Source organism: Lithobates pipiens, unplaced genomic scaffold (assembly GCF_037356315.1).
Source record: "Lithobates pipiens isolate NorthernLeopardFrog02 unplaced genomic scaffold, aLitPip1_a1.2 Scaffold_16, whole genome shotgun sequence".
NCBI lineage: Eukaryota > Metazoa > Chordata > Amphibia > Anura > Ranidae > Lithobates > Lithobates pipiens.
This window is the reverse complement of record NW_027507748.1, coordinates 335,971,160-335,994,956: the sequence shown is the minus strand read 5'-3', so window position 1 is coordinate 335,994,956 and position 23,797 is coordinate 335,971,160. Positions and strand designations below refer to the sequence as shown.

At 42.4% G+C, this 23,797-nt stretch overlaps 1 protein-coding gene across 2 annotated transcripts in view; it reads right to left on the bottom strand.

Annotated features, from left to right (window-relative positions):
- ZC3H12A (zinc finger CCCH-type containing 12A) overlaps positions 1–20,935 on the bottom strand; it is a 39,695-nt gene extending 18,760 nt beyond the window's left edge. The window contains exons 1-2 of one of the 2 annotated variants that reach the window (XM_077481790.1): positions 20,792–20,935; positions 6,984–7,540 (exon numbers count right to left, since the gene is read on the bottom strand). In XM_077481790.1, the coding sequence (XP_077337916.1) occupies positions 6,984–7,495 (512 nt within the window). In that variant the 5' untranslated portion in view covers positions 7,496–7,540; positions 20,792–20,935. Of the gene's footprint in view, positions 1–6,983; positions 7,541–13,086; positions 13,227–20,791 lie in introns of those variants that run through there. The other variant, XM_077481791.1, reaches the window with a different exon arrangement.
- Between the last annotated feature and the right edge of the window lie 2,862 nt (positions 20,936–23,797).

Genomic DNA, 23,797 nt, shown 5'->3' with positions numbered 1-23,797 from the left:
TTAATGGGCACTGATGTGGCTGCACTGATGAGCACTGGTGAGGCTGCATTTATGGGCACTGTTGTTGCTACATTGATGGGCACTGGTGTTGCTAGATTAATGGGCACTGGTGTGGCTGCACTGATGGGCACTAATGTGGCTGTGCTGAAGGGCACTGGTGAGGCTGCATTGATGGGCATTGGTGGAGCTGCATTGATGGACCCTAATGAGGCTGCAGTCATTGCCATAGAAACTCTTGTAAAGGGGAGTAGTTAGTAAGACGATCACACCCATGTTTCTGCACCCAGGTGCCTGTGACCCCAGGATCAGCCCTGTGAGGAGCATTACTGTAGATTAGGGTACACTAGTGATGGCCTTGAACTTTTCAGAGGATGTTTAACAGTTGGCAAGGAAGCATTATATTGCCTCCTCACCATCTGATTTTTACTTAAAAATCTGCACCACCTTTTACTTATATTCTTTTGCCCAATTGCGTATCGTTTATATACTGCTTTTGTGCGTAAATTAAAGTGGGTTGGTCTGGATGAAGTCCCAAGGGAAGGAGACCAGGGAAGGGAGACCAGATATAGTGACTGCAGGTTCTGGGTTTAGTATTACTTTAATGGAGAACTATTACATAGCCCAGGTAACTGCGCTGATGGGCGCTAAGATGGCATCAATAATAGCATTCAGAACAGTCTGCTCTGCAAATGTAATCCCCATTTAAAAGTCACTGTTGAATGACTGACTACTGAATGATCAGAAATAAAACAACGCTGTGGAATTAAATCACATTATTTTTATCAGTCTGATGAACAACGCAAAAAAAAAAAAAGAATAATAATTAAAAAAAAAAAAATCTATTTACTTATGTGTAACATTAGTTTTTTTTTTTAAACAAATGTAGAAATTCTCACTAGCCTTGCAACTATCTGTAAAATGTGCTTAAGGCTGAAAGGTGTGAGCATTTAACAAGGGGGTTTGAGTTTTTCAAACGCTGAGAAATTCCCAGAAGCAGGAAGAATGGGTATATTTACATAAACTGAATTTGCATAATGTTGATAGTGAGCCTGTTCAGGCAGGTAGGACTTTGTGCATGTGAATCAGTAGAGAACAATGTAGTACTAGCAGATTAAGCATACAGGAAGCAGAAAGGTGGAAATTCCCAGCTGTCCACCTGACACCAGATTAAACTTTGTACTTGTTCCACACACACAGGCTTCAAACACCTTTCTTTGATTGGATACAATAAACAGGTACTCAAACACTGGGTCTGTAGCTGCTTTCATCATCGTGCATGTTTATTTATTCTATAGACAGAAGTCTTTAAAGGAGAAGTATGGCCAAAGCTCTTTTTGGTCATACTTCTCTTGTGGGTCACAGGAGTGCCACTCAAAGGTGGAACTTCAGCTTTAAATACTTCTTACCCCCTGTTATTTTTTTTTTTGGGGGGGGATACCTGGTTTTGACAGGTACACAGCTTCCACTCCCGCTGCGGCCACCTAGGTGACTCCACTGCTCCCCCTAGGTAGCCCTTCGCCTCGTTCAATCTTCTGGGACACGTCACAGGTCCCAGAAGATTGCATGGCCATTCATGACACGCAGCGCAACTCGCACCTAGCTGTGAAGCCGCAAGCTGTCACATTAGGGTACCCGCAGGCGTGGGGAGAGGAGCGAGGCTTGGGGTGCCCGCATCGCTGGACTGAGGAACAGGTGAGTGTGTGTTTATTAAAATTCATCAGCTACACTATTTGTGGCTGCTGACTTTTAATAAACACAGAACTGGGTGGAAATCCACTTTAGGTGCTAAGATGTCAAAGATCCAGTCCAGGCTCTGCAGGGATCCCAGCAATAATGTCCCTGAGAGTGCTCCGCTGAGAGCCTGAGCCAGGCCCTCCCACCCTCTCTGGAGTTCCAGTGACCCCTGCCTCTAAAGTCCTCTAAATGCCTATATGTGCATGGACACATAGGTTAACATGTTGGGGCATTTAGGCTGCTTTCACACTGAGGCGCTATATCGCTAAAATAGCGCCTGCATAGCACCTGTAAAGAGCCTCTCCTCTCACTCCAGTGTGAAAGCTCGAGTGATTTCACACTGAAGCGGTGTTCTTGCAGGACGATAAAATAAGCAGCATTTTTGCAGCACTGTAGGAGCACCGCTCCTAAAGCGCCCCTGCCTATTGAAATCAATGGGCAGCGCAGCCGAACCGCGGTTTTAAGCCTTTTTTGGTCTCTAGAGGGGGTTAATAGCCCCCCGATATGGGCCGAATAGTGCTGCTAAAACGAAGGTTTCCGCCGACACCCCTAATGCCCCAGTGTGAAAGCAGCCTTAGAGACAGGGAAAAAAAAGGTCAGGTGCCCCTAGAAACAGCGGAAAAAACATCCAGTGTGCATAAGGTCTAAACCAAAGCAGTATTATTTAACTATTTATTTATTTACCTATTTTTCAAGTCCCCTAGAGCAATAAATATAAACTGAACATAAAGTGGTTCAAAAGGGAAAACATTTTTTACCTTTATGCATTCTCATTTTCATTTCATTTCACCCACTAGATACTTACCCAAGTCCTGTATAGATCAAACACTGTGCCAGTCTGCAGCACATCTCTCCTCTTTCCCCCCTCTCAAATATCCACTTGGGGCGGATTTTATGTTGATTGATCGCAAGTTTATGATTATGTATATCACTTTTCCTGCACATAGAGGTCAGAGGCTGAGACAGGAGAAGTCAATGCACACAAACTCCTCCTTGCTATCAATAAAAATAAACTTTGCCCCAAGCATTGAAATGATTATAACAGATATTGTGCATTTTAAATAAACATTATCAATATACTATATATAAGCAAGCATTCATTCCTTTTTTATATGATTTTACATCCATTTATTTTGTTTTCACTTTTAATTACTCATGGTGACACAATCGCCTGTGTTAGGTGGGCTTGACTAAAGGGCAAGTAATCTGCTGTCAATCTTGAGGCTGGAGCCGCCCATTCACCTCCTCCCCCCAAAACCTGTAGGCATGAACCATGGAGGGGGACTATCCACATTATAAAAAAAAATAAAAAATGTATGCTTTTTAATTTGTTTATTAATATTTAGATACTTTTTTTTTTACATATGGCCACGTTACTGCCAGAGTATCAATCGGCTCTGGGCAGCCAAGACACAAATACTGCAGTGACGTGCGCAGGATGCCCACACGTGACAACGTGACTTGCACTGGAGCTGTGGAATCACCAATTTACAGAAGATCACGATTGGCAACCATTCTACTACTTCAACGGCCCATGGTTGTAATGTTATTATACAATGGACATAAGTTAAAACAGGTGAAAATGGATTTAAAGGAGAAGTATGTTTTTTTTTGCCCTTCTCCTTTGGAACACTCCTGTGACCCGTTTTCAGTCGACAGTGGGCTAAACTCTGCTGTTGGCTGACATCGCTTAGCTAGTCCAGGCTCCACTCAGACAGCTGGCTCAGCCTCTCAAAAAACCACTAAGAGGCTGAGCCAGCTGCTCCTGTCCCCTGCACATCCCAGAACTCCAGTGAGCGCTGGAGGGGCAGAGCAGAGAGCAGCTGACTGACAGTCATCGCATTCTGCTCAAACTGGAGGGGAGAACAAAGTGATCAGCTGTGTTTGATCCCTCAGTGCAGAGCCGGCGGAGGACAGATGCAGAATCGGACTAATGCTGCATCCACCTAGGTGAGTGTAAATATGTATTTTTTTTTTAATCTCTTTTAATCACACTTTCAGTCAGAAACGTTTTTTGGATTGAAAAGGAAAACGTTATTAAATCTGTCAGGCTAATATTGCTGAACCAAGAGGAAATCTCCCTAAAGTTACAGGAAATCCCATTACTAACTGATGTCACTGAGGCAAGTGATTTCCCATCCACTGTTCCATTGAAAACTGCATACTTTAACCAGATGTCACCAATAAAACAAAAAAAAAAGTGAAGGAGAATCTCATGAAGGGTCATACTGATAGCAGTAAAACCCTGGAAAAGGTTTTAGCCCTTCTCCCCACAGTCCAAAATGTAAAAAAAAATCTTATTATTTTTGTTAGTATATATACAGTAAATTCTTAAACTTTTATATTAAAACAAAACCTTTCATATGGAGACAAAAAAAAAAAAAAGGAACGTGCCCTAAAGTGCCACTGGTTTACTATCTAAATATGGGTCAAATAGTTTGTATCTTGTACCATTCATTTCTCTGAAAGAGGTTTCAAAATCAGCTAGCAAACCTATTCTAGAACAGGAAATGATTCAGCAGCGAGCCTTGCTTGTAAACTACACAAACCAACAGAGTCTACGCGTCATTACTTTGCATAGGCTTTACAAACTGGTATTGTGATGCTTACGGATTGTCATACAAAACACATCAGGCCTGGCTTACTGACCTACTTAACAAGGCCAAAAAGTCAGCATTAAGTGATGATTAGAATGTGTGCAAAACCCCCAAATCAGGTTCAGTTATTCTCAAATTCAGATTTATATGAAACCTGTAGGGATAAAATTACGGGAGCTGCTATAGCACAGCACAGGTAGATGCTCAGATGGTTTACATTTCACTGACAGCAGGCTTGTTGCAGTCAGTGACTCATTTTGTACTCGCCTAAATCAAAGGAGAACATGGGATCGCGAATGGTAAACTTGGCAAAGTTCTGAAGAAGAACTAAATTCCCCTACAAATAATCACCAGGCGGTAGACTTTCCCAGGAAAAGAATCATGCAAAGTCTGTTTTGCAAGAAACTGTGCCCTGGCTCCTGGTGACTATTTGTACTTTCTGTACACTGCATGATGTAGATGCACAGTGTTTTGTGGAGCTCCACTGGACCAAAGAGGATTGCCGCAGGGACCGAAAGAAGCATTGGTGGAGATGGTGATGGGTGGGGATGAAGCGCTGTCAGGATCCTGGACCCACATATATGGAAGGAGAGCCGGACCAAAAGAGCCCAAATTAATTTATTGATATTGTGTTAAAAGACAGCCAACATGTTTCAGAGGTCAAAAAAACTGCCCCATCATTAGGGCTGCAGTTAAAAATGAGAACCTTGAGTGGACTCAAAGTAAGGCTTTCCTGTTTTAATCTGTGCAGGGAAGCTGATTGCTACCCTGTTTCCCCAAAAATAAGACCTAGCATGATTGTTGGTGATGGCTGCAATATAAGCCCTACCCCCCAAATAAGCTCTACCCTGAAAATAAGACCTACAAGGACTTTAACTAGGGCTTATTTGGGGAGGTAGGGCTTATATTGCAGCCAACACCAACAACCACGCTAGGTCTTATTTTCAGGGGAAACAGATTAGATTAGGATTCCTGGCCAGCAGTGTCTTCATCAGCAGTCAAAATATTTTTTCTTCTTCTTTTTAATTAGAGGATCCTGGACCCATCACTTTTGAAGGACACCACAATAATGTGTGCCATCTCATTTGCAGGTTATGGTGAAAGCCCCCCTCCCCCCCTCCAACATGTTTAATACTGCTTTAGGAAGTACAATAAATCAATTCTAAAAAAAAAAGGTCAAATTAATCAGATGTACAAAGATTATTTTAATATTAAACCAGTCAGGTTACTTTAGAGCAGAATTAGCAATCAAAGATTATTTTTGTAGGTGTGGGCTGCTACATTTTACAAATTGTATTTTAAATTTGAATATGTTTCAAAAAGCTTGGTTCAAAGGATTAAATGATGACCTGTTTAAACAAAAAAAGGAAGAGGAAAGAATGGGACTTTATATAAGGCATGTCACTGAATAAATATCTAGTTTATAATGGTCATTAAATTGTTTATTATTTCCAAATCAAGTTAAAAAGTATCAGTAAACTTTGGTAAAATACATGATATACTGTAAATAACAGTTTAATTGTATACACATACAATTAATATACAAAGTAAAATACACCATGATTAGCAGTACAATTTCATAGATCATTCATCCATTAATAATAAAATAAAAAAAATATTATTTTTGCTTTTTTTTTTTTGAGAGAGATGGTTCTCTTTTTAAAGGATATCCTATATTTATAGATGTGTTATTGATTTAATTTCAGAGCATTTTACTCCTGATGAGGGCCGTGAGCCATGAAACGTGTGTCGAGTACACTTTGAACTGATGCCCAGACAAGTTTGGCTCACTAATAGCAATTGCTTATGTTTATTATTAAAGGGATTGTAAAGTGAATTATTATTATTTTTTTTAAATAACAAACATGTTATACTTACCTCCACTGCGCAGCTCATTTTGCACAGAGTGGCCCCGAACCTGCTCTTCTGGGGTCCCTCGGCGGCTGTACAGCTTCCTCCCGCAGGTGCTTCTCATGTTCATGCGAGCTCCCTCGCATGGTGAGAAGCATCTGCGGGCGTGCTCCAGTGATACAGCCAGCAGCCAATGGCTGCGCTGCTTTCCATCCATCCACTCCAGCCAATCAGCGGCCAGGCTTAACGGTGGAAAGGACGTCGGGGGACGAGCGCGGGACTTTTGAGGGGTTAGCTAAGTAAAACGGGGGTTACTGGGGGCGCAGGCACTGCCAGATGTTTTTTCACCTTAATGCATAGAATGCATTAAGGTGAAAAAACATTTACCTTTACAACCCCTTTAATGAATAATATAAAGTCCCATTCTTTCCTCTTTCTTTTTTGTTTACACATATATTAGGTATGGAGGTTTGCCACCGCTATGATTAGGTTTTGTCAGGTCACGTCAGTACAATGATGACCTGTTTTATCTATCTTGTTTTATGTAGACACATATGCATACACTCCCTTTTGTGAGAAAACCTGTACTGCTTTTCCGTATTGCCCAGAATTAAGGTTAAGTGTAATATTTGCATAGGTAAATGCATGAGTCACGTAATATCCATCTCAGTACAGTTCCGCAGTAGGCCAGGTAACAGAGATAACAAACACTCACAAATGGTCACTAAATATCTAGAGCTTTCTTGGAAGTTATTTTTTGCACTCCCCCCCACCCTCAAACAAAGAAAATATATAACAAACCTCATAGCAACATTGCTTCCATCGATGACAATGGGCCTTAGGTTGTTACTGTCACCCTCCTCAGAAGATGTGGTTGCCCTTGTCCCCAGACCTCCTCGAGAGACTAAAGTAAGATCTAGGGTCTCCTCAGGCACAGCTTCCCGTTCTGGGTTTCCTCCATGTTTTACTAGTTCTCCCAGCACACTGTTTGTATCTGCTTCAACGCCAAGATTCTGCAGAACTGAATGAATTTCTATTGCAGAATAACCCAGTTTTCGAAAGAAGTCCACTCTCATCTGCATCTCTGACTGGTCCACAACATCAGAACTGGACTTTTCAGGTGACCAATCCCCTTGTCTTTTAGGAGCCATTCCCCGGGATTGAACATAGTTCATGCTTTGAAAGCCAGAGTCATATGTGTCTCCATATTTCACAGTGTCATTCTTTGGCGTTTCATTCACATTTGACTTACTGGGCTCCTTCCATCTTGCAATATCCAAACAATGGTTGAAATCATATGGAAGACTCTCCATACCGAGTTCTTCAGTCTAGAATGCTGTGATGACCTCCAGTTTCAACTGCAAACAAAAAATGAATGATTAACCTTTAGTTACTTTTAACAGTGGTATTAACTGCAACGTCATACCTGACTTCCCCTCATTGCATTATCTCAAGAATTTTCTACAGAGGTTAATGATCAATGCCATTCATCTGGCAAGCAATTTTTCTTGTAAAAATGAACCAAAATTAAAAGCCTTACAAAGTGTTAAAAAAAGCATTTCACAAGGACACCTTTAAGGTGACTCTGACCTGGATATGAAGTAGGGTTAGAATGTAAGCTTAAATAGGGTGAAGCATACAATTATTAACAGATAGCGGCATTTATCATGTTAAGAGTTTTTGAATACTAAGAATTACATAAGATATCTACAAGGGTTAAAGTGGTTTTAAAGGCTGAACATTCTAAGCACGAAGGTAAAAAACTTTCTGCATGCAGAATCCCGTCCCAGAACCCCCTAATACTTACCTGAGTAAGTATCGCGATCCAGCAATGTGCACAGGAGCAGTGGCTCCCCCTGGTCTCTCCTTCCTCATTGGCTGAGACACAGCAGCATTGGCTCCCGCTGCTGTCAATCACAGTCAGTGAGGAGGGAGCGGGGCCAAGCCGCTCTCTGTGTGTCTTATGGACACACAGAAGCAGCTTGGGAGCGAGCACTCATGAGTGCCCCCATAGCAAGTGGCTTGCAATGCAGGCATGCAGCAGGGGCCAGGAGTGCTGGAGGGGGACCTGAGAAGAGGAGAAACAAGGCTTCCATGTGAACATTTAATATCACTTTAACTGCCTGAATTAGGGGACAGTAACAGTATTTTTACTGACCTGGTCATTCGCTCCCCTCCACTGCAGCAGCGGACTGTCCCCCAATGTCCACATGTCCAATGCAAGGCTAGCCTAAGGGTTCCGCTAGACTTAAACATGCCTTTTACCCTTGAAATGCAGGCCTACTGCAAAGAACTTTACTCTCCTAATGTCACCATTGCCCAATCAAATGAACCTACTGACATGATGATCTGTACATTACATTGCATTTGTATATATTATTTATAGTTTTCATGTTTCAATTTCCTATAAATGTGGTTTGACTTCTGCTTTTCTTAATGGTTATATGGCTTAATATGGAAGGTATAACGTCTGTAACGCAATTAGGTAAGACAGGCTAAACATTGTGAAATATGTCACCACAAGACATTTTGTTACTAGATAGAAAATGATCTCTAGACTTTAAAATGACAGAGTAATCTACAATAGGTCCATGGCTCTTGGAACCAAAGAAAGAAAATCAGGAGTCAAGAAGCTAACCACACATTTGGTGTAATGTCAAATCAGCAGAATGGGATGTGCTTCCAAGTCACATTCTAGTCTTAGTCCAAAAGTGACCACCTACATCTATAGTACTAGTATAATACATAGGCAGGGAGCAGGGTTTGACCATCTGATCTCAAGAAAACCCCAAATTTTGCATTATCCCCAGAAAAGTAGTAGAGGGGAAATCTTCCAATGGGAATACTAGTTCTAGGGGCCCAAGGGGACTCAGAAGGTTTCTCTTAATTTGCAGGGATTTACCCTCACTTCCTGTCTTGTTATGGGACAGGAAGTGAAGGTAAATCTCTACAATTGGACATAGATGGCACAAAGAAAATCTGACATGGGTTATAAGCTTCCCTTGCTCTATCCAAAATGAAAAAAAAAGGTTTGCCTATTGTTCTACTTTAAAGGAGTTATAAAGGTTTGTGTTTTTTCACCTTAATGCATCCTATGCATTAAGGTGAAAAAACACCTGGCTATAACGCCCCCCCAGCCCCCCTGTTTACTTACCTGAGCCCGTTCACCTGCTGTGCGCATGCCCCGGCATCTTCTTCTCCGCGGAGTCTGGCTATTGATTGGATAGAGAAGATAGATTGATAGCAGCACAGCCATTGGTTCTCACTGCTGTCAATCACATCCAATGACGCAGGGGGGCGGGACCGAGTCATACACTCTGTGTATATGGAGTGTTTGACAGGGAGTGCGCCCGCAAGTTAACCCCCTCGGGATAGAGTTTCCCAGAGGGGGGTTAGCTATTGCAGGGAGGAGCCAAGACAGCTGCCGAGGGACCCCAGAACAGGAGGATCGGGGCCGCTTAAAACAAACCCATAGAACCCCTTTAAGCATATACTTTATTACCGGTCTTAGGGCTGGGTCATACCAGACGCAGTCCTGTGTATTTTTAATCTGCACCAAAAATGGACAGTGTTTAACATAGATTTCAATGGTCCTAGTGTGGGGAGTTCCAGTGCAGTCAACAAAATTAGAGCATGTTGCATTTTTTCTGTATGGAACGCAACTGGAACGTGGCAAAACCCATATGTAATCAAATGAGATGAAGAAAAAAAAGAGGGGTAAAACGCCCCAGAACCATTCAAAAAAGACACCGGAACACATCAATAACATGCATGCAGAAATGCATCTGGAATGCAGAAATTGTGGTGTGAACCAGCCGTAAAGTAGAACTCCACTCAAAAGGTTTTCTTCTACTTTTGGACAGAGCAGAAATAGGTGACAACCTCTATCTGATTTTTTTATCACTGTCTTTGTCACTGTTGGGGGGATCTACATGAACTATTCATGGTGACCAATTTACCTGGATAGGGAGGTGGTTGTCTCCGGGACAGAGGTAAAGGGAATATCTTTTAACTCCTTCCCGCCACTGCCTCCTGGCCCTTTAACAGCTTCTAAATGCTGAGAGGTGCGCATTCAGGTCATGTGACCTCTGTGATTGGCTGTCACAGTGGTCACATGATCGGAAAGCTCCCGATCGCAAGTATGCATCAGGAGCTTTCCAATCCCCACCAATGACTATGCTGGGACTGTGCAGGGCGCATGCTCTCAGCACAGAAAACTGTTTACGTATGGGGCCTCTTGCCATTAAAGCCTACCCACTGAGAGGCCTCATATATGTACCACGTTGGGAGGAATTGATTAAAGGGGATACCTGCCCTTGATACCAATGCATCAGGTGGGATTCCCTTTAATTCCAGTAGATTTTCACTTACTTCCTGGTGTGGCTCTGGGTGCAGAGAAATCTCACTTACAGAAACCTGACAACTATTGAAACCTTTCAATGCTTCATTCAAAACTGAAAAGAAAATTGTCAGGAATTCCATCTTAACATCTTAACAAGGATCACTATAAAGGGGGCATTACATTACAAGAAAAAACAGGGAGCTGTGGTTTTGTGCTGCCTATTACTGTTCTAGTTCTATTAATTTATCCACTTTATATTATAAGCCTAATTTTTAAGTTTAAGTTTAACATCTTTGCAACATTGTGAAACAAAGTATAACTAAAGGCAACTTTTCTTTTTGTTTTGGATAAATTGGAGAGGAATTAGAGCGGCTGTCAGTACCCCTATAAGGGGATTCACCCTCTCTGTTTTTCCTGTTGACCGTTATCACCGAAAGTGAAATCCCAAATTTTGGGGTGTCACCAGGAAGAGAGGGCATATCCTCCAATAGGGACACTAATTTTGGTGACAACCAGGGATTCAATTACTTTAGAGTTTGGGTCTCCAAACTTTCTAAACAAAGGGCCAGTTTACTGACCTTTGGGCATGAGGGGGGCAGGACTGTGGCCATTAGGAGTATAAATTGTCTTAGCGATAGTGGGAGTAAACCGTGCATCTTTGTCATTAGGGGGAGGAATAGTGCACCGTCATTGGTATCTTGGGGAGAAATAGTGCCCCATTGTTGGTGTCAGTGTGAGGAATAGTGCCTCATCGTTGGTATTAGTGAGAATAATAGTGCCCCATTGTTAGTGTCAGTGGGAAGAATTGTGCACCATCATTGCTTTCATGGGGAGGAATAGTGCCCCATTGTTGGTGTCATTGGGATAAATATTTCCCCATTGTTGGTGTAAGTGTGAGGAATAGTGTGAGGAATAATGCCTCATCATTGGTATTAGTGAGATGAATAGTGCTCCATTGTTAGTATCAGTGGGAAGAATTGTGCACCATCATCGCTTTCATGGGGAGGAATAGTGCCCCATTGTTGATGTCATGGGGATAAATAGTGCCCCATTGTCAGTGTCTTGGGGATAAATATTGCCCCATTGTTGGTGTACGTGTGGGGAATAGTGACTCATCGTTGGCATTAGTGGGAGGAAAAGTGCCCTATCCTTAGTGTCAGTGGGAGGAATAGTGCCCCATCATTGCATTCATGGGGAGAAATAGCGCTCCATAATTAGTGTCAGTGGGAGGAATAGTACCCCATTGTTACTTTCATGGGGAGGAATAGTACCCCATTGTTACTTTCATGGGGAGGAATAGTACCCCATTGTTACTTTCATTGGGAGGAATAGTGCCCCATCATTGGTGTCATGGGGAGAAATAGTGCCCCATTGTTAGTTTCAGTGGGAGGAATAGTACCCATCATTGCTTTCATGGGGAGGAATAGTGCCCCATCGTTAGTGTTAGTGGGAGGAATATTGCCTTATCATTGGTTTCATGGGGAGCAATAGTGCCCCATCGTTAGTGTCAGTGGGAGGAATATTGCCTTATCATTGGTTTCATGGGGAGGAATAGAGTCCCATCGTTGTTGTGAATTTGGGAAATAGTGCCCTGTTTTTAATGTTATTAGCAGGAATTATACCCCATTATTGGTGGAGGAATAGTGTCTTGAATCAGTGAAAGGAAAAGTGCCCCAAGGGCTGGGTAAAGACAAGCAAAGGGCTGCATCTTGCCCACGGGCCACAGTTTAGAGACCACAGCTTTAGAGGGATTTCTTTTCCATTTGTGCTTTAGCTATGGGACAAGGAATGAAGGGAAATCTCTTCAACGGAACACACAAAAAAAAAAAATGTCAGGGGTTAAAACCCTGCTTTACTCTTTGCAAAACATTTAGAATTTAGTTCTACTTTAAAGCATACAGCAGGGGTCCCAAACTGGCAGCCCCCCAGCTGTTGCGAAACTACAAGTCCCATCATGCCTCTGCCTGTGGGAATCATGCTTGTAACTGTCAGCTTTGTAATGGGACTTTTTGTTTTGCAACAGCTGGAGGGTCGCCAGTTTGAGACCCCTAGCATACAGCGTAATAAAACAGTTACGGAGCTGAAAATCCACCTCGGCAAAAGCACATATTACACAAAATACGTGTTCTACGTGTTCCTCTATGTTTTCAGTTTTTTTTTTTTTTTTTAAAGTACCTCAGTGCCTCAGATAGTTTGCTATACGTGTGATAGCAAACTATCACACGTATCATGAAAGGATTAGCAGGACAGGTATTTAAGTGGAATAAAATATAAAGAATCAAAACAAACGATGATGAATTTAACACAAAAGGCACCTAATAAAAACATATACAATAAAACATGACAAATCATAACTATGGATAGCTTCTCCAGCTCTGTATCAACAATAAAAAGGAAACTTTAAAATGGCTGAAAACTCTTAGTTTAAAAGCAAAGGCAACATGTTGCGATGATATTTTTGCTTTTTTTGTGTGTGTGCGTGTGTGTGTTTTGCCTAGTAATTGTGTGTGACAGCTTGTGATGACATTAGAGAAGTTAGGGTAAAAGACAGGCCTTTCTTACCAGATGATCAGGGCCACACAGACAAGGGAAATAGAACGGCTGAAGTTTCCAGGCTCAGACTTGCAGCGAAGGCCTGCCTGAGTGCCTGTGACATTTTTCCTCTGTGTTTTTATGTAACAGGAAGCTACAGTATAGTCAGCCGGGCGTGTACATGTGGGTGGTAATGACAAAGGCAGATCCGGTGATTTAAAGCTACATTTACTGCAAATTGTGGACTTGTTAGTGATACAATCTGCTGCTGTTGAGTGTCATTGCTAAACATAGTCAAGTGAACAACTGCACCCTCCTGTGCTAATCTGCTCTTTTAATATAAAGACAGGTTGAATCAGTTCTGCAACTTTAGCACCAAAACCGCACACAAATATTCATTTAAAGGGACCGCGTATAATGGGGGGTTATTTCCCAAAGGTAAATCCACTTTGCACTACAAGTGCAAAGTACAAGTGCAAAGTGCACTAAAAGTGCACTTAGAAGTGCAGTCGCTGTAGATCTGAGGGGAACATCTGAAATGAATGGAAGCTCTGCTTATTTTATCATCCAATCATATCCTTCTAGACTGTAAGCTCTAACAAGCAGGGCCCTCTAGTCCCTCCTGTATTGATTTGTATTGTAAGTATACTGTCTGCCCTTGTGTTGTAAAGCGCTGCACAAACTGTTGGCGCTATATAAATCCTGAATAATAATAACAATATGCAAGCTAAAATGCTGTTTTTTTTTATTTTCCTTGCATTTCCCCCTCGGATCTACAGCGACTTTACTTCCAAGTGCACTTACAGGGGGTTATTTACTAAAGGAATATCCACTTTGCACTGCAAGTGCACTTGAAAGTAAAGTCGCTGTAGATCCGAGGGGGTCATGCAAGTAAAATAAAAAACAGCATTTTAGCTTGCACATGATTGGATGATGAAATCAGCAGAGCTTCCACTCATTTCAGATCTACCCCTTAGATTTAGAGTGACTGCACTTCCAAGTGTACCTTCAATGCACTTTCAAGTGCACTTGCAGTGCAAAGTTGATTTGCCTGCAAATGCACTTGAAAGTGCATTGAAGGTACACTTGGAAGTGCAGTTGCTCTAAATCTAAGGGGTAGATCTGAAATGAATGGAAGCTCATGAGTGGATAACCCCAATGCATGTAATTTACATGCTGCACACAAGTACGTTCAAAAATCACCATTTGATTTAGCATTATGTAAAGTTTGTTGAAGTATAGGAATGTTGTGCAAAAGAATATAAAAAAAATTGTCTATTTCCTGGTCATAATTGGATGTTTGAAATTATTATAGTTCGAAAAAAGTATGCACTTGTAATCCCCATACACACCAGGGGTTATTTACGAAAGGCAAATCCACTTTGCACTGCAAGTGCACTTGGAAGTGCAGTCGCTCTAAATCAAAGGGGTAGATCTGAAATGAGTGGAAGCTCTGCTGATTTTATCATCCAATCATGTGCAAGCTAAAATGTTGTTTTTTTATTTTCCTTGCATATCCCCTTTGGAGCTTCAGTGACTTTACTTCCAAGTGCACTTGCAGTGCAAAGTGATTTTCCTTTAGTAAATAACTTCCGCTATCAGATTTTCTGCAGATTTTTTGTCTTCAGATTTACCAAAACCATGTAGTAGAAGGGCCTGCCTGATTCCATACAAATTGGAACTCCTAAGGTTTGACCTCATATTATATAGTTTTGGTAAATCTGAAGGAAAAAATCTGCAGAAAATCTGATAGTGTGTATGGGGCTTTATACTGAAATATCTTTAAGGGCTTGTTCATACGTGCAACTACGCTGCCTCCTCTCTGAAAAGTGATCCGCGGTGGATAGCTTTTTAGAGGATGTATGGCATATGGCGAGAAGGTCGATATGTCACCCTCTCACATATGCATTCACCCTCAAATTTGGCGACCCGCTGCGTCAGAACCACAAATGGGTCACACTGAGTGTCAAGTTGAATGGATTACATTCAATGGTGATAATGCCAAATTGGTTATGCTGTTTGATTTTTTTTTGCATGGGAACAGCCCTTTGCAGTTGCATTTCTGCATTTAGGTGGGCGATCAGGGTGCATGGGGTAAAACCGAGGTTAAATGCCTGCTTTTACTGCCTCTGGCCAGCCAAAAGAACAAATCCTAAAACTGGCCATATACTATACAATGTAATTTTATGACCTCCTTTTGATTTTCCAAAGTTATGTAGTATGATGTCATGGACATTTTTAAGGTGGTTCTAAAGGCGGAAGTTTTTTTTTACATGCATTACATGTACTAATGTTAAAAAACCTTCTGCATGCGGCTTCCCCCCCAGCCTTCTTATACCTACCTGAGCCCGATCTCCATCCAGCGATGTGCATGAGAGAAGTGGCTTTCTCGGCTCCTTCTCTCCTTGATGGCTCAGACACAGCAGTGGGAGCCATTAGCTCCTGTTGCTGTCAATCCCAGCCAGTGAGGAGGGAGCCGGGGAGAGCCCCACGCTGTGTGTTTTATGGACACCTCAAACACGCACACCATCCAGCAGAGCAAGTGGCATGCTATAGGAGTACTCAGCAAGGGGGAGGAGCTCGGAGCACCAGCAGGGGACCCAAGAAGAGGGGGATAAGGGCTGCTCTATGCAGCAGGTAAGTATACCATATTTGTTATTTAAAAAAAATAAAAACATTGCCTTTACTATGACTTGAAAGGGGTTGTAAACCTACATGTTTTTTAACCTTAATGCATCCTATGCATTAAGATGAAAAAACACCTGTCAGTGACCGGCCCCCAAGCCCCCCCTTTTACTTACCTGAGCCCTCAAACTTGACCCACGGGGACGCGCTGTCTCTCTGCCTGGGGTTCTCGGTTCTTGATTAGATAGATTGATAGCAGCACAGCCATTGGCTCCCACAGCTGTCAATCAAATCCAATGACGCGAGCGGCAGGGGCGGGGCCAAGTCCTGCAAATGCTGGACTCGGGAGTGCAACCGCAAGGTAATCCCCCGTGAGAGCGCTTCTCCTAGGGTGTCCAGTGAGGGCCCGAGACAGTGGCTGAAGCTGCTGTGCTTGTGCCCGTCACTGGAACGATTGGGTTCAGGTAAGACAAAGGGCGGCTCTTTGGGGAAGCTGCAGCACAGAAGGTTTTTCACCAGAATGCATTTTTTGCATTCAGGTGAAAAACCGTGAGACTTTACAACACCTTTAAAAATCACAGACAAAAATAGGCTACCATGAAACTAAAATAGTAATTAGGTTTGTGGCTAGAAATTTACTAGAAACTAGAATAACGGCATGCCGAGAGGACAAGCCTAAACAATCCTTTCAAATTGCATCCAGTCAAGCAGGCCCTTGCACTATCCTTTCTCAACCTTTTCAAAGCAGAGGAAACCTTGATATAGCTTTCTGGTCTTAGGGAACCCCTGCTAAAAATGACTATATCTACAACTCATGATACATTAGTGTAGTGATTCTCAACCAGGGTTCCGTGGAACCCTAGGCTTCCTCCAGAGGTTTCTAGGGGTTCCTTCAGCATTGGGCAATTTCTGCCTCTCAGATCTAAGTTCCCACTGACACCATTGATCTTTTTAACTATCTGTAAGGGGGTAATTCTTCCCAATGACCGCACATGCAAAGACCATTCCTCTCACTGACCTTCACACTAATATATCATGAGTTGTAAGTTTCAAATTTTTAGCAGGGGTTCCTCGAGACCAGAGAACTATTTCAAGGGTTCCTCTGTGTTGAAAAGGTTGAGAAAGGCTGCATTAGTGTGATGGTCAGTGGGAAGAATGTTCCTTACGCTTGTGGACACTGGGAAGACTTACCCCCTTACAAATAGCTAAAAGATCAATAATGGCAATTGGAACTGAGAGGCAGAAATTGCTAATTTCTCAAGGAACCCCTAGAAACCACTGCAGGAACCCTAGGGTTCCATTGGAACGCTGGTTGAGAAACCCTGTATAGTTGATGGTATGCAGCAATGGATGCGGCAACACTGTGCTATGGTCACATACCAAGTGGCCAACTAGCTGCTGCCAGCTTCTACGTGGTCAAAACTTGTCAGAAACGCTGACCCTGGACGCAGTGACTAAGCATCAGTAAGGGGTGTGAAATGCGTCAGTGGTTATCCTCTATCTTTGATTGCTTTATGGACTGATTTTATTCAATAAAGAAATTTTTTAATGGAGTGCATCTGCCCAGATTTCCTCTATCACATGGAAGCTGCCTCCGGTGTCGCTCGGAAACTCTATTTGCATGTAAGATGAGTCGTTACATGCAAAGAGTTGCGACGTCAGCAAGTGGTTCATATAGTGTACAAATCTGACAGTTTCTGGTACTGTGGGTAAGAATCTAGAGATTCTCACCTGCGCCTCCCCCTGGTGTCTCACTGAACATGCTAAAGATAGAACCTAACTGCTTACTATGCAGAAATGGTGTCTGCTCTAGTTTTAGTGAATTCCCTCACAGTGATGAAAAATCCAAAATGCTACATTTATCACTAAAACAGAAATCCTCTAATTGGGACAACTGTTCTGGTAACAACCAAAAAGGGATTTCCCCTTCGGTTCGGAGAGAATTCCTCTCACTTCCTGTTGTGCCACAAGGACAGGAAGTGAGGGGTAATCTCCCCAGGGAGAAACAGGTAGCAGTTCTAATTGTTCCTTACTCCAAGAAATGAAATAAAAAAAAAAAAGGAAAGTTCTGTCTTTAGTATACGTAGGGATTGATTTACTAAAATGGGAGAGTGCATGGCAGCCAATCAGCTTCTAACTTCAGATTGTTTAATAAAGATTTGACAATAAAACCTAGAAGCTGATTGGTTACTGTGCAGAGCTGCACCAGATTCTGTGTGCACCAGTTTTAGTAAATCTCCCCCTTTGCTACAATGGATACATATACACTACAACTGTAGCTTTGTGGAAAAAAAAAAAAAAAAACATGTAGAACGTAAATGCTGCTTTCTGTTTATTTTAAAAGAGCTGAATTGTGCTTCTGCAATCACGTTTGATATGCATGTGAATAATGTATGTCACAAACACTAACAATCCAAGGCATACACACAAGCAATGACCATCGTTTGGATGAATCACGGGGACAGATGAAGGATACAATCCAAAGGCCACACAGGCTAGGACAATCCATCTTACACACCTCCAACTCTCCAATGGAAATATTATGAATGACAGTTGAATTGTATTTACTTAGTGATTAAATAAGGTGAATACATTGACCAATGTCCATTCCTTGACAATCGATCACTAACAGCACCATGTGAATGTTCCCACACACCTACCACACCTTGGGGGGGGGGAAGATAACATACAAGAAGGGGATGCATCACTAGTTACACACGATAAGCTTTTTTTTTTTTTATGTTTGTTTTTTAAAGGTTTGTCTGATTTTCCAGTGGTAAGTGTGGTCAGATGGATGTTTGTTCTTGGCGGTAGTGACAGGAAAATCCAAAGGAGCAGGATGGAAAATCTCGCTTGGACAAACAAAATTTTAACTGTGAATGCGGTTTTCATTCGGGGAAAAATTGTACATCTTGTAATGAAAACTGTTTAATGGATTGCATTCAAATTGTAGAATGAAATAAGGCATGGGTGCTCAACCTGCGGCCCTCCAGCTGTTTCAGAACTACAAGTCCCATGAGGCACTGCAAGGCTGACAGTTACAAGCATGACACCCAAGGGCAGAGGCATGATGGGACTTGTAGTTCCACAACAGCTGGAGGGCCGTAGTTAAAGAGGAAGTAAACCCTGATGGGTTTACTTCCTCTTTCATTCCCTGCAAAGGCAAAGCATAATGGACTACTATGCATCGCATAGAAGCCCATTATGTGTCACTTACCTGACACAGGAGCCAGCGAAGTCACCGCTGTCCCCTGTAGTCCGTCGCATCCATCTTGTTGGTGGTGTCTTGTAGCTCCGCCGCTGTCATTCGGCGGAGCCGCGATGACGTCACTCCCGCGCATGCGCACGGGAGCCGACAAGCGCGGCAGCTCCATTCTTGGAAATGTCGCGCTCAGTGCGCCTGCGCGCCGCTGTCTACGGCGCATGCGCCGTAGACAGCGGTGCCCGTTTTCGGGCAAATATCTCCTAAACCATATAGGTTTAGGAGATATTACTTGGACCTACAGGTAAGCCTTAATCTAGGCTTACCTGTAGGTCAAAGTGGTTTGTAAGGGTTTACAACCACTTTAAGCACCCATGAAATAAGAGCTTTGGAACAAAATGAGTTGACTCAATGCTGACAAGAAAGAACGATCGTTCTCAATTTCCATTCAAATTAAAATCTAACTACGTATAACCAACATTAGAAGCAATTTCAGAGTCACAGGAGCCCATGAAAGTGAAAGAACTGTACCAATCATTAATATTACTAATATTTCACATAAGCTATAACAGTCTAAGGTGCCGGAGGGCAGTATTTTCAATATGAAGCCAAAATCAAGAACACAGGGACATAACTTCAAACTAGCAAAGTTCAAAACTGATCTTAGAAAGTATAATTTTACTGAAAAAGTAGTGGATGCTTGGAATAGACTTCCAGCAGAAGTAGGGAGTCCATCAACAGTTAGTGAATTCAAACATGCTTGGGACAAACATAGATCTATACTCAGACAAAAAAAAAATATATATATATATATATATATATATATATATATAAAAGAAAGGGTAATAAATACATAAATAAATAAATATTATTATAATTAATAATAATAATAATAATAATAATAATAAAAACAGATAATAAAAAATAGCATTATTATTATTATTATAATTTTTAATAATAATAATAATAATAATAATAATAATAATGATAACTATATTAAAAAAATACACACATATATATATATATATATATATATATATATATATATATATATATATATATATATATATATATATATATATACACATATATATATATATATGTTCTTCAAAAAGTTTTCACACTTTTTAAACTCTATTAAATATAAAAAAGTGTGGAAACTATTTGAACACCCCTCGTATATATACATATACATACATATGTGTATATATATTATATATTATATACACACACGCAAACATACACACACTCAATGGACCACTTGGTCTTTTTTCTGCTATCACCCTCCTATACTAACGTGATCTTTGTAGATCTACATTTTTCATTAAAATAATTTACTGATGACCAAGCCATGAAGACCCTTTTGAGGCTCCTCCTGTTACAATAGGTGACAACGCTCTGTATATGTCTTCTAGTTGTGCTCTTGGTTGTCACCCCGTCGCTGGAGCTTCTGATGGAGTTTTATCATATATTACGCTGTCTCCATCCAGAAGCCCACTCTGAGAAATACCACGTAGCCATCACTGGAATATGGGCACGTGGACAGGGGGTGGCTGCAAGTAGGCCGTAGGAGATCAGCAGCACGGAAACAACACAAAAGAGTGAAAAAAGGTGAAAACATTTTTTTTTTTATTAGAAAAAAGGGGCAATGGGTTATAAGACTAAATTTCGTTGACTTAGAATGTACTAAGGACAACATAACACAGAGTAAAATGAGCCATACACAGCACACAGCCTCAGCCAGTCCTATATGTCACCCATAAGGGACACGACTACCATACACCAAGCTCTTCCAGCCCGCCACATTGCCACTTGTGTGACCTATTGGGAGATATTGTATACAGGAAGGCACTGTGAGCATATTCGGCACTGGGACAGGAAGAAATTGGAGAGAAACATTGTACTCACAGTGGTTTCCTGGATGAGTGTACAGTGAGGAGGGAACTGTCAGCATTTCTCTCTTCATTCCAAGCACCGCACAATAGATGACTCTTTTATAGACATCTGACAACAGGGAGGGATTCCTGAGCTGACATCCAACCCATTTCTCTATGAGGAAACACTCTACACACAGGGAAGGAGGAAGCACCGATCACCTTCCAGGAACAGAAGTTACAAGAACCTAGACGTACCTGTATCAAACAAAGACTTCCTTTAACTCCTGGGTGACAGAGAAGGGAACATCAGCTGAAGAGAATGTGCAGCTCTGCCTGACTAACAATTATTCATCCTGTATTAATAGAAATTTAGAAAAATTAAAAAATAAATAATATCTACATTTTTTTTTCCATTTTAGCCCCAAACAATGAAATATTGCATATAAATAATAAGACAGCTTTATTTAAAATTGAATCAAATAGCAAAATGGCTACTCACAAACGAGTATTGATCACAGGCAAAATCAATACAAATAAATCCATCGCACCAAACGTTTGGCGACTCCAGACCAGATGTCCGAGGAATTTGATGAGTACCTCTACGGAAATGGCTAATGCGTTTCGGGAGTGACCCCCTTTCTTCAGAGCCAAAGAGGGCTATGGTCTCTCGCTGGAGGCTGCCAGTAAATATATATAAAAAGGCCTCTAAGCCCATGAGGCCTTTTTATATATATTTACTTGCAGCCTCCAGCGAGAGACCATAGCCCTCTTTGGCTCTGAAGAAAGGGGGTCACTCCCGAAAAGCGTTAGCCATTTCCGTAGAGGTACTCATCAAATTCCTCGGACATCTGGTCTGGAGTCGCCAAATGTTTGGTGCGATGGATTTATTTGTATTGATTTTGCCTGTGATCAATACTCGTTTGTGAGTAGCCATTTTGCTATTTGATTCAATTTTAAATAAAGCTGTTTTATGGTAATGCACTAGGTCAGTGCGCCTTCCCCTTCTTTGTATTCTCTCTTTTTAGTATTTGAACACCCAATGTTCTAAAGGAGGGCTGCAAGACGTAGTGACTACACTATTTCAAACTGTTTATATCACATTTAAAGACCAAGAAACCAGAGCGCAGGAGAATTTGCTGTTTTTATATAAATAATAAGACCTGTGTAGCGGCCATAACCCTTGGCAGGGTGGCCTTAACTTTTGGGCTGACCGGTTACCTCCGCTTGGCTTGTTCTTCCACGTCTAGGGGTTCTCAGGGTTGATACCCAACAACTTTGGACGCTGACACCAAAAGTCCTTTTGAAAGGTTTTTATTTGCAGGGGTAACATCCAACAAACACAGTCTCGTATGGGAACAGAGGGCAAGGGTGAAAGAACTCAGGCACCTGAACTGCAAATATCACAAAGTCTCTAGTACCACCCAGAGAGTAGCCACTCGTAGCTGGGCACTTCAAGGCTGAACAAATCTCTAGCCTTAGATTATGGCAATCAGCGCTTTGACTCAGAACTTGTGAAATCTCTGAGCTTGAACAAGTTGTAACTGAAAGTGAACAGGAACCTTTTCCCTCAGTACCTGGAACGTTCTCTGTCTCCTTAAAAGTACTGGAAAAGCATGAATTCATCAGTGTCCTTCACAACTCAGCAACCAGGCACTTCTCAGGATGCCAGCTGGTTGGCCCTCTTCTGAACAGTCCTCCCTAGGTCACTTACACGAGCTGCGGTGCCTCTCCAAGCCGAGAGCACACCCGGACGCCTGGAATCCTCCCTCAGTTACTGTGCCTCGGACCAGCCGGTTCTGAGTCTCGTGAACAGATGGATCCTTACCCCAGACCAGGCGGGTCTATTGGGGTTAACCAACCGATCATGTTGCGGAGCGACAAAAGCTCCTGTGACCGGGACCCCTCGCGGGGCTACCCCGGTCCAGAATCAGGAACAGACCGCTAAGGCCTCACGAACGAACCCAGAACACGTGACTTCAACACCTTACGTACCCTTCCCCAGACTCCTCAGCGGGGCCCAGAGCACCCACTGATTGGCTCCGGGGAAGCTGATACCCAAAACGTCCAACTAGGCCTGGTTCTGAGCCTGCCATGTGCACCTCACTGTACACATGACCAGGCAGAACACTAACACAGCCCAGCCAAACTGAGGTCAAAGTTAAACCTACAGAACCCCTTTACTGTTCTGAGGCAAAAAACTAAATTTGTACATGAATGACACTTTGTCCAAAGTGTCACCACTACACCTGGTTCACACCTATGCAGATTGCAGTTGATGCATATTCCGGGAGCATTTTGCATTTTTCAATACACATTTTTGATCCATTGAAGTCTATGGAACCAAAAACATAACCTGCTAGTCGCTGGCTCTTTTCCATAAATGCACAGATGTGAACGTGACCCATAGGAAATTGTGTTAAATGGACTGTAGTTTGTTTCTGCAAAACTGAAAAACGCATTAAAAAATGCGAAAGTGTGAACCAGGACTTAAGGATGAGCGCATCTGCCTGGGTTCAGTTGACAAATGGAATTGCAACTCTTGCTTGTGAAAAAAAGTTTAAAAAAACACAATAAACTATTTTAACCCTTGTGTGTTGTGTTTTTTTTTACTTTTTTTTTACAGGTGAATGGGTAGGGGTACATTGTACCCCATACTCATTCACATAGGGCGGGGGGCCGGTATCCTGGGGCCCCCTTATTAAAGGGGGCTCACGGATTCCGATAAGCCCCCCGCCTGCAGACCCCAACAACCAATGGCCAGGGTTGTCGGGAAGAGGCCCTTGGCCTCATCAACATGTGGACAAGGTGCTTTGGGGTGGGAGGGCCGCGCAGCCTCCTCTTCCCCAATGCACCCCCCCATGTTGAGGGCACGTGGCCTAGCATGGATTAGGAGGGGGGGGTGCTCGCTCGTCCCCACCCCCTTTCCTGGCCGGCTGGGTAGCGTGCTTGGACAAGGGTCTGATATGGACCTAGGGGGGGACCCCCACGCCGATTTTTTTGCGTAGGGATTCCTCTTTAAGTCCATACCAGGTGACGA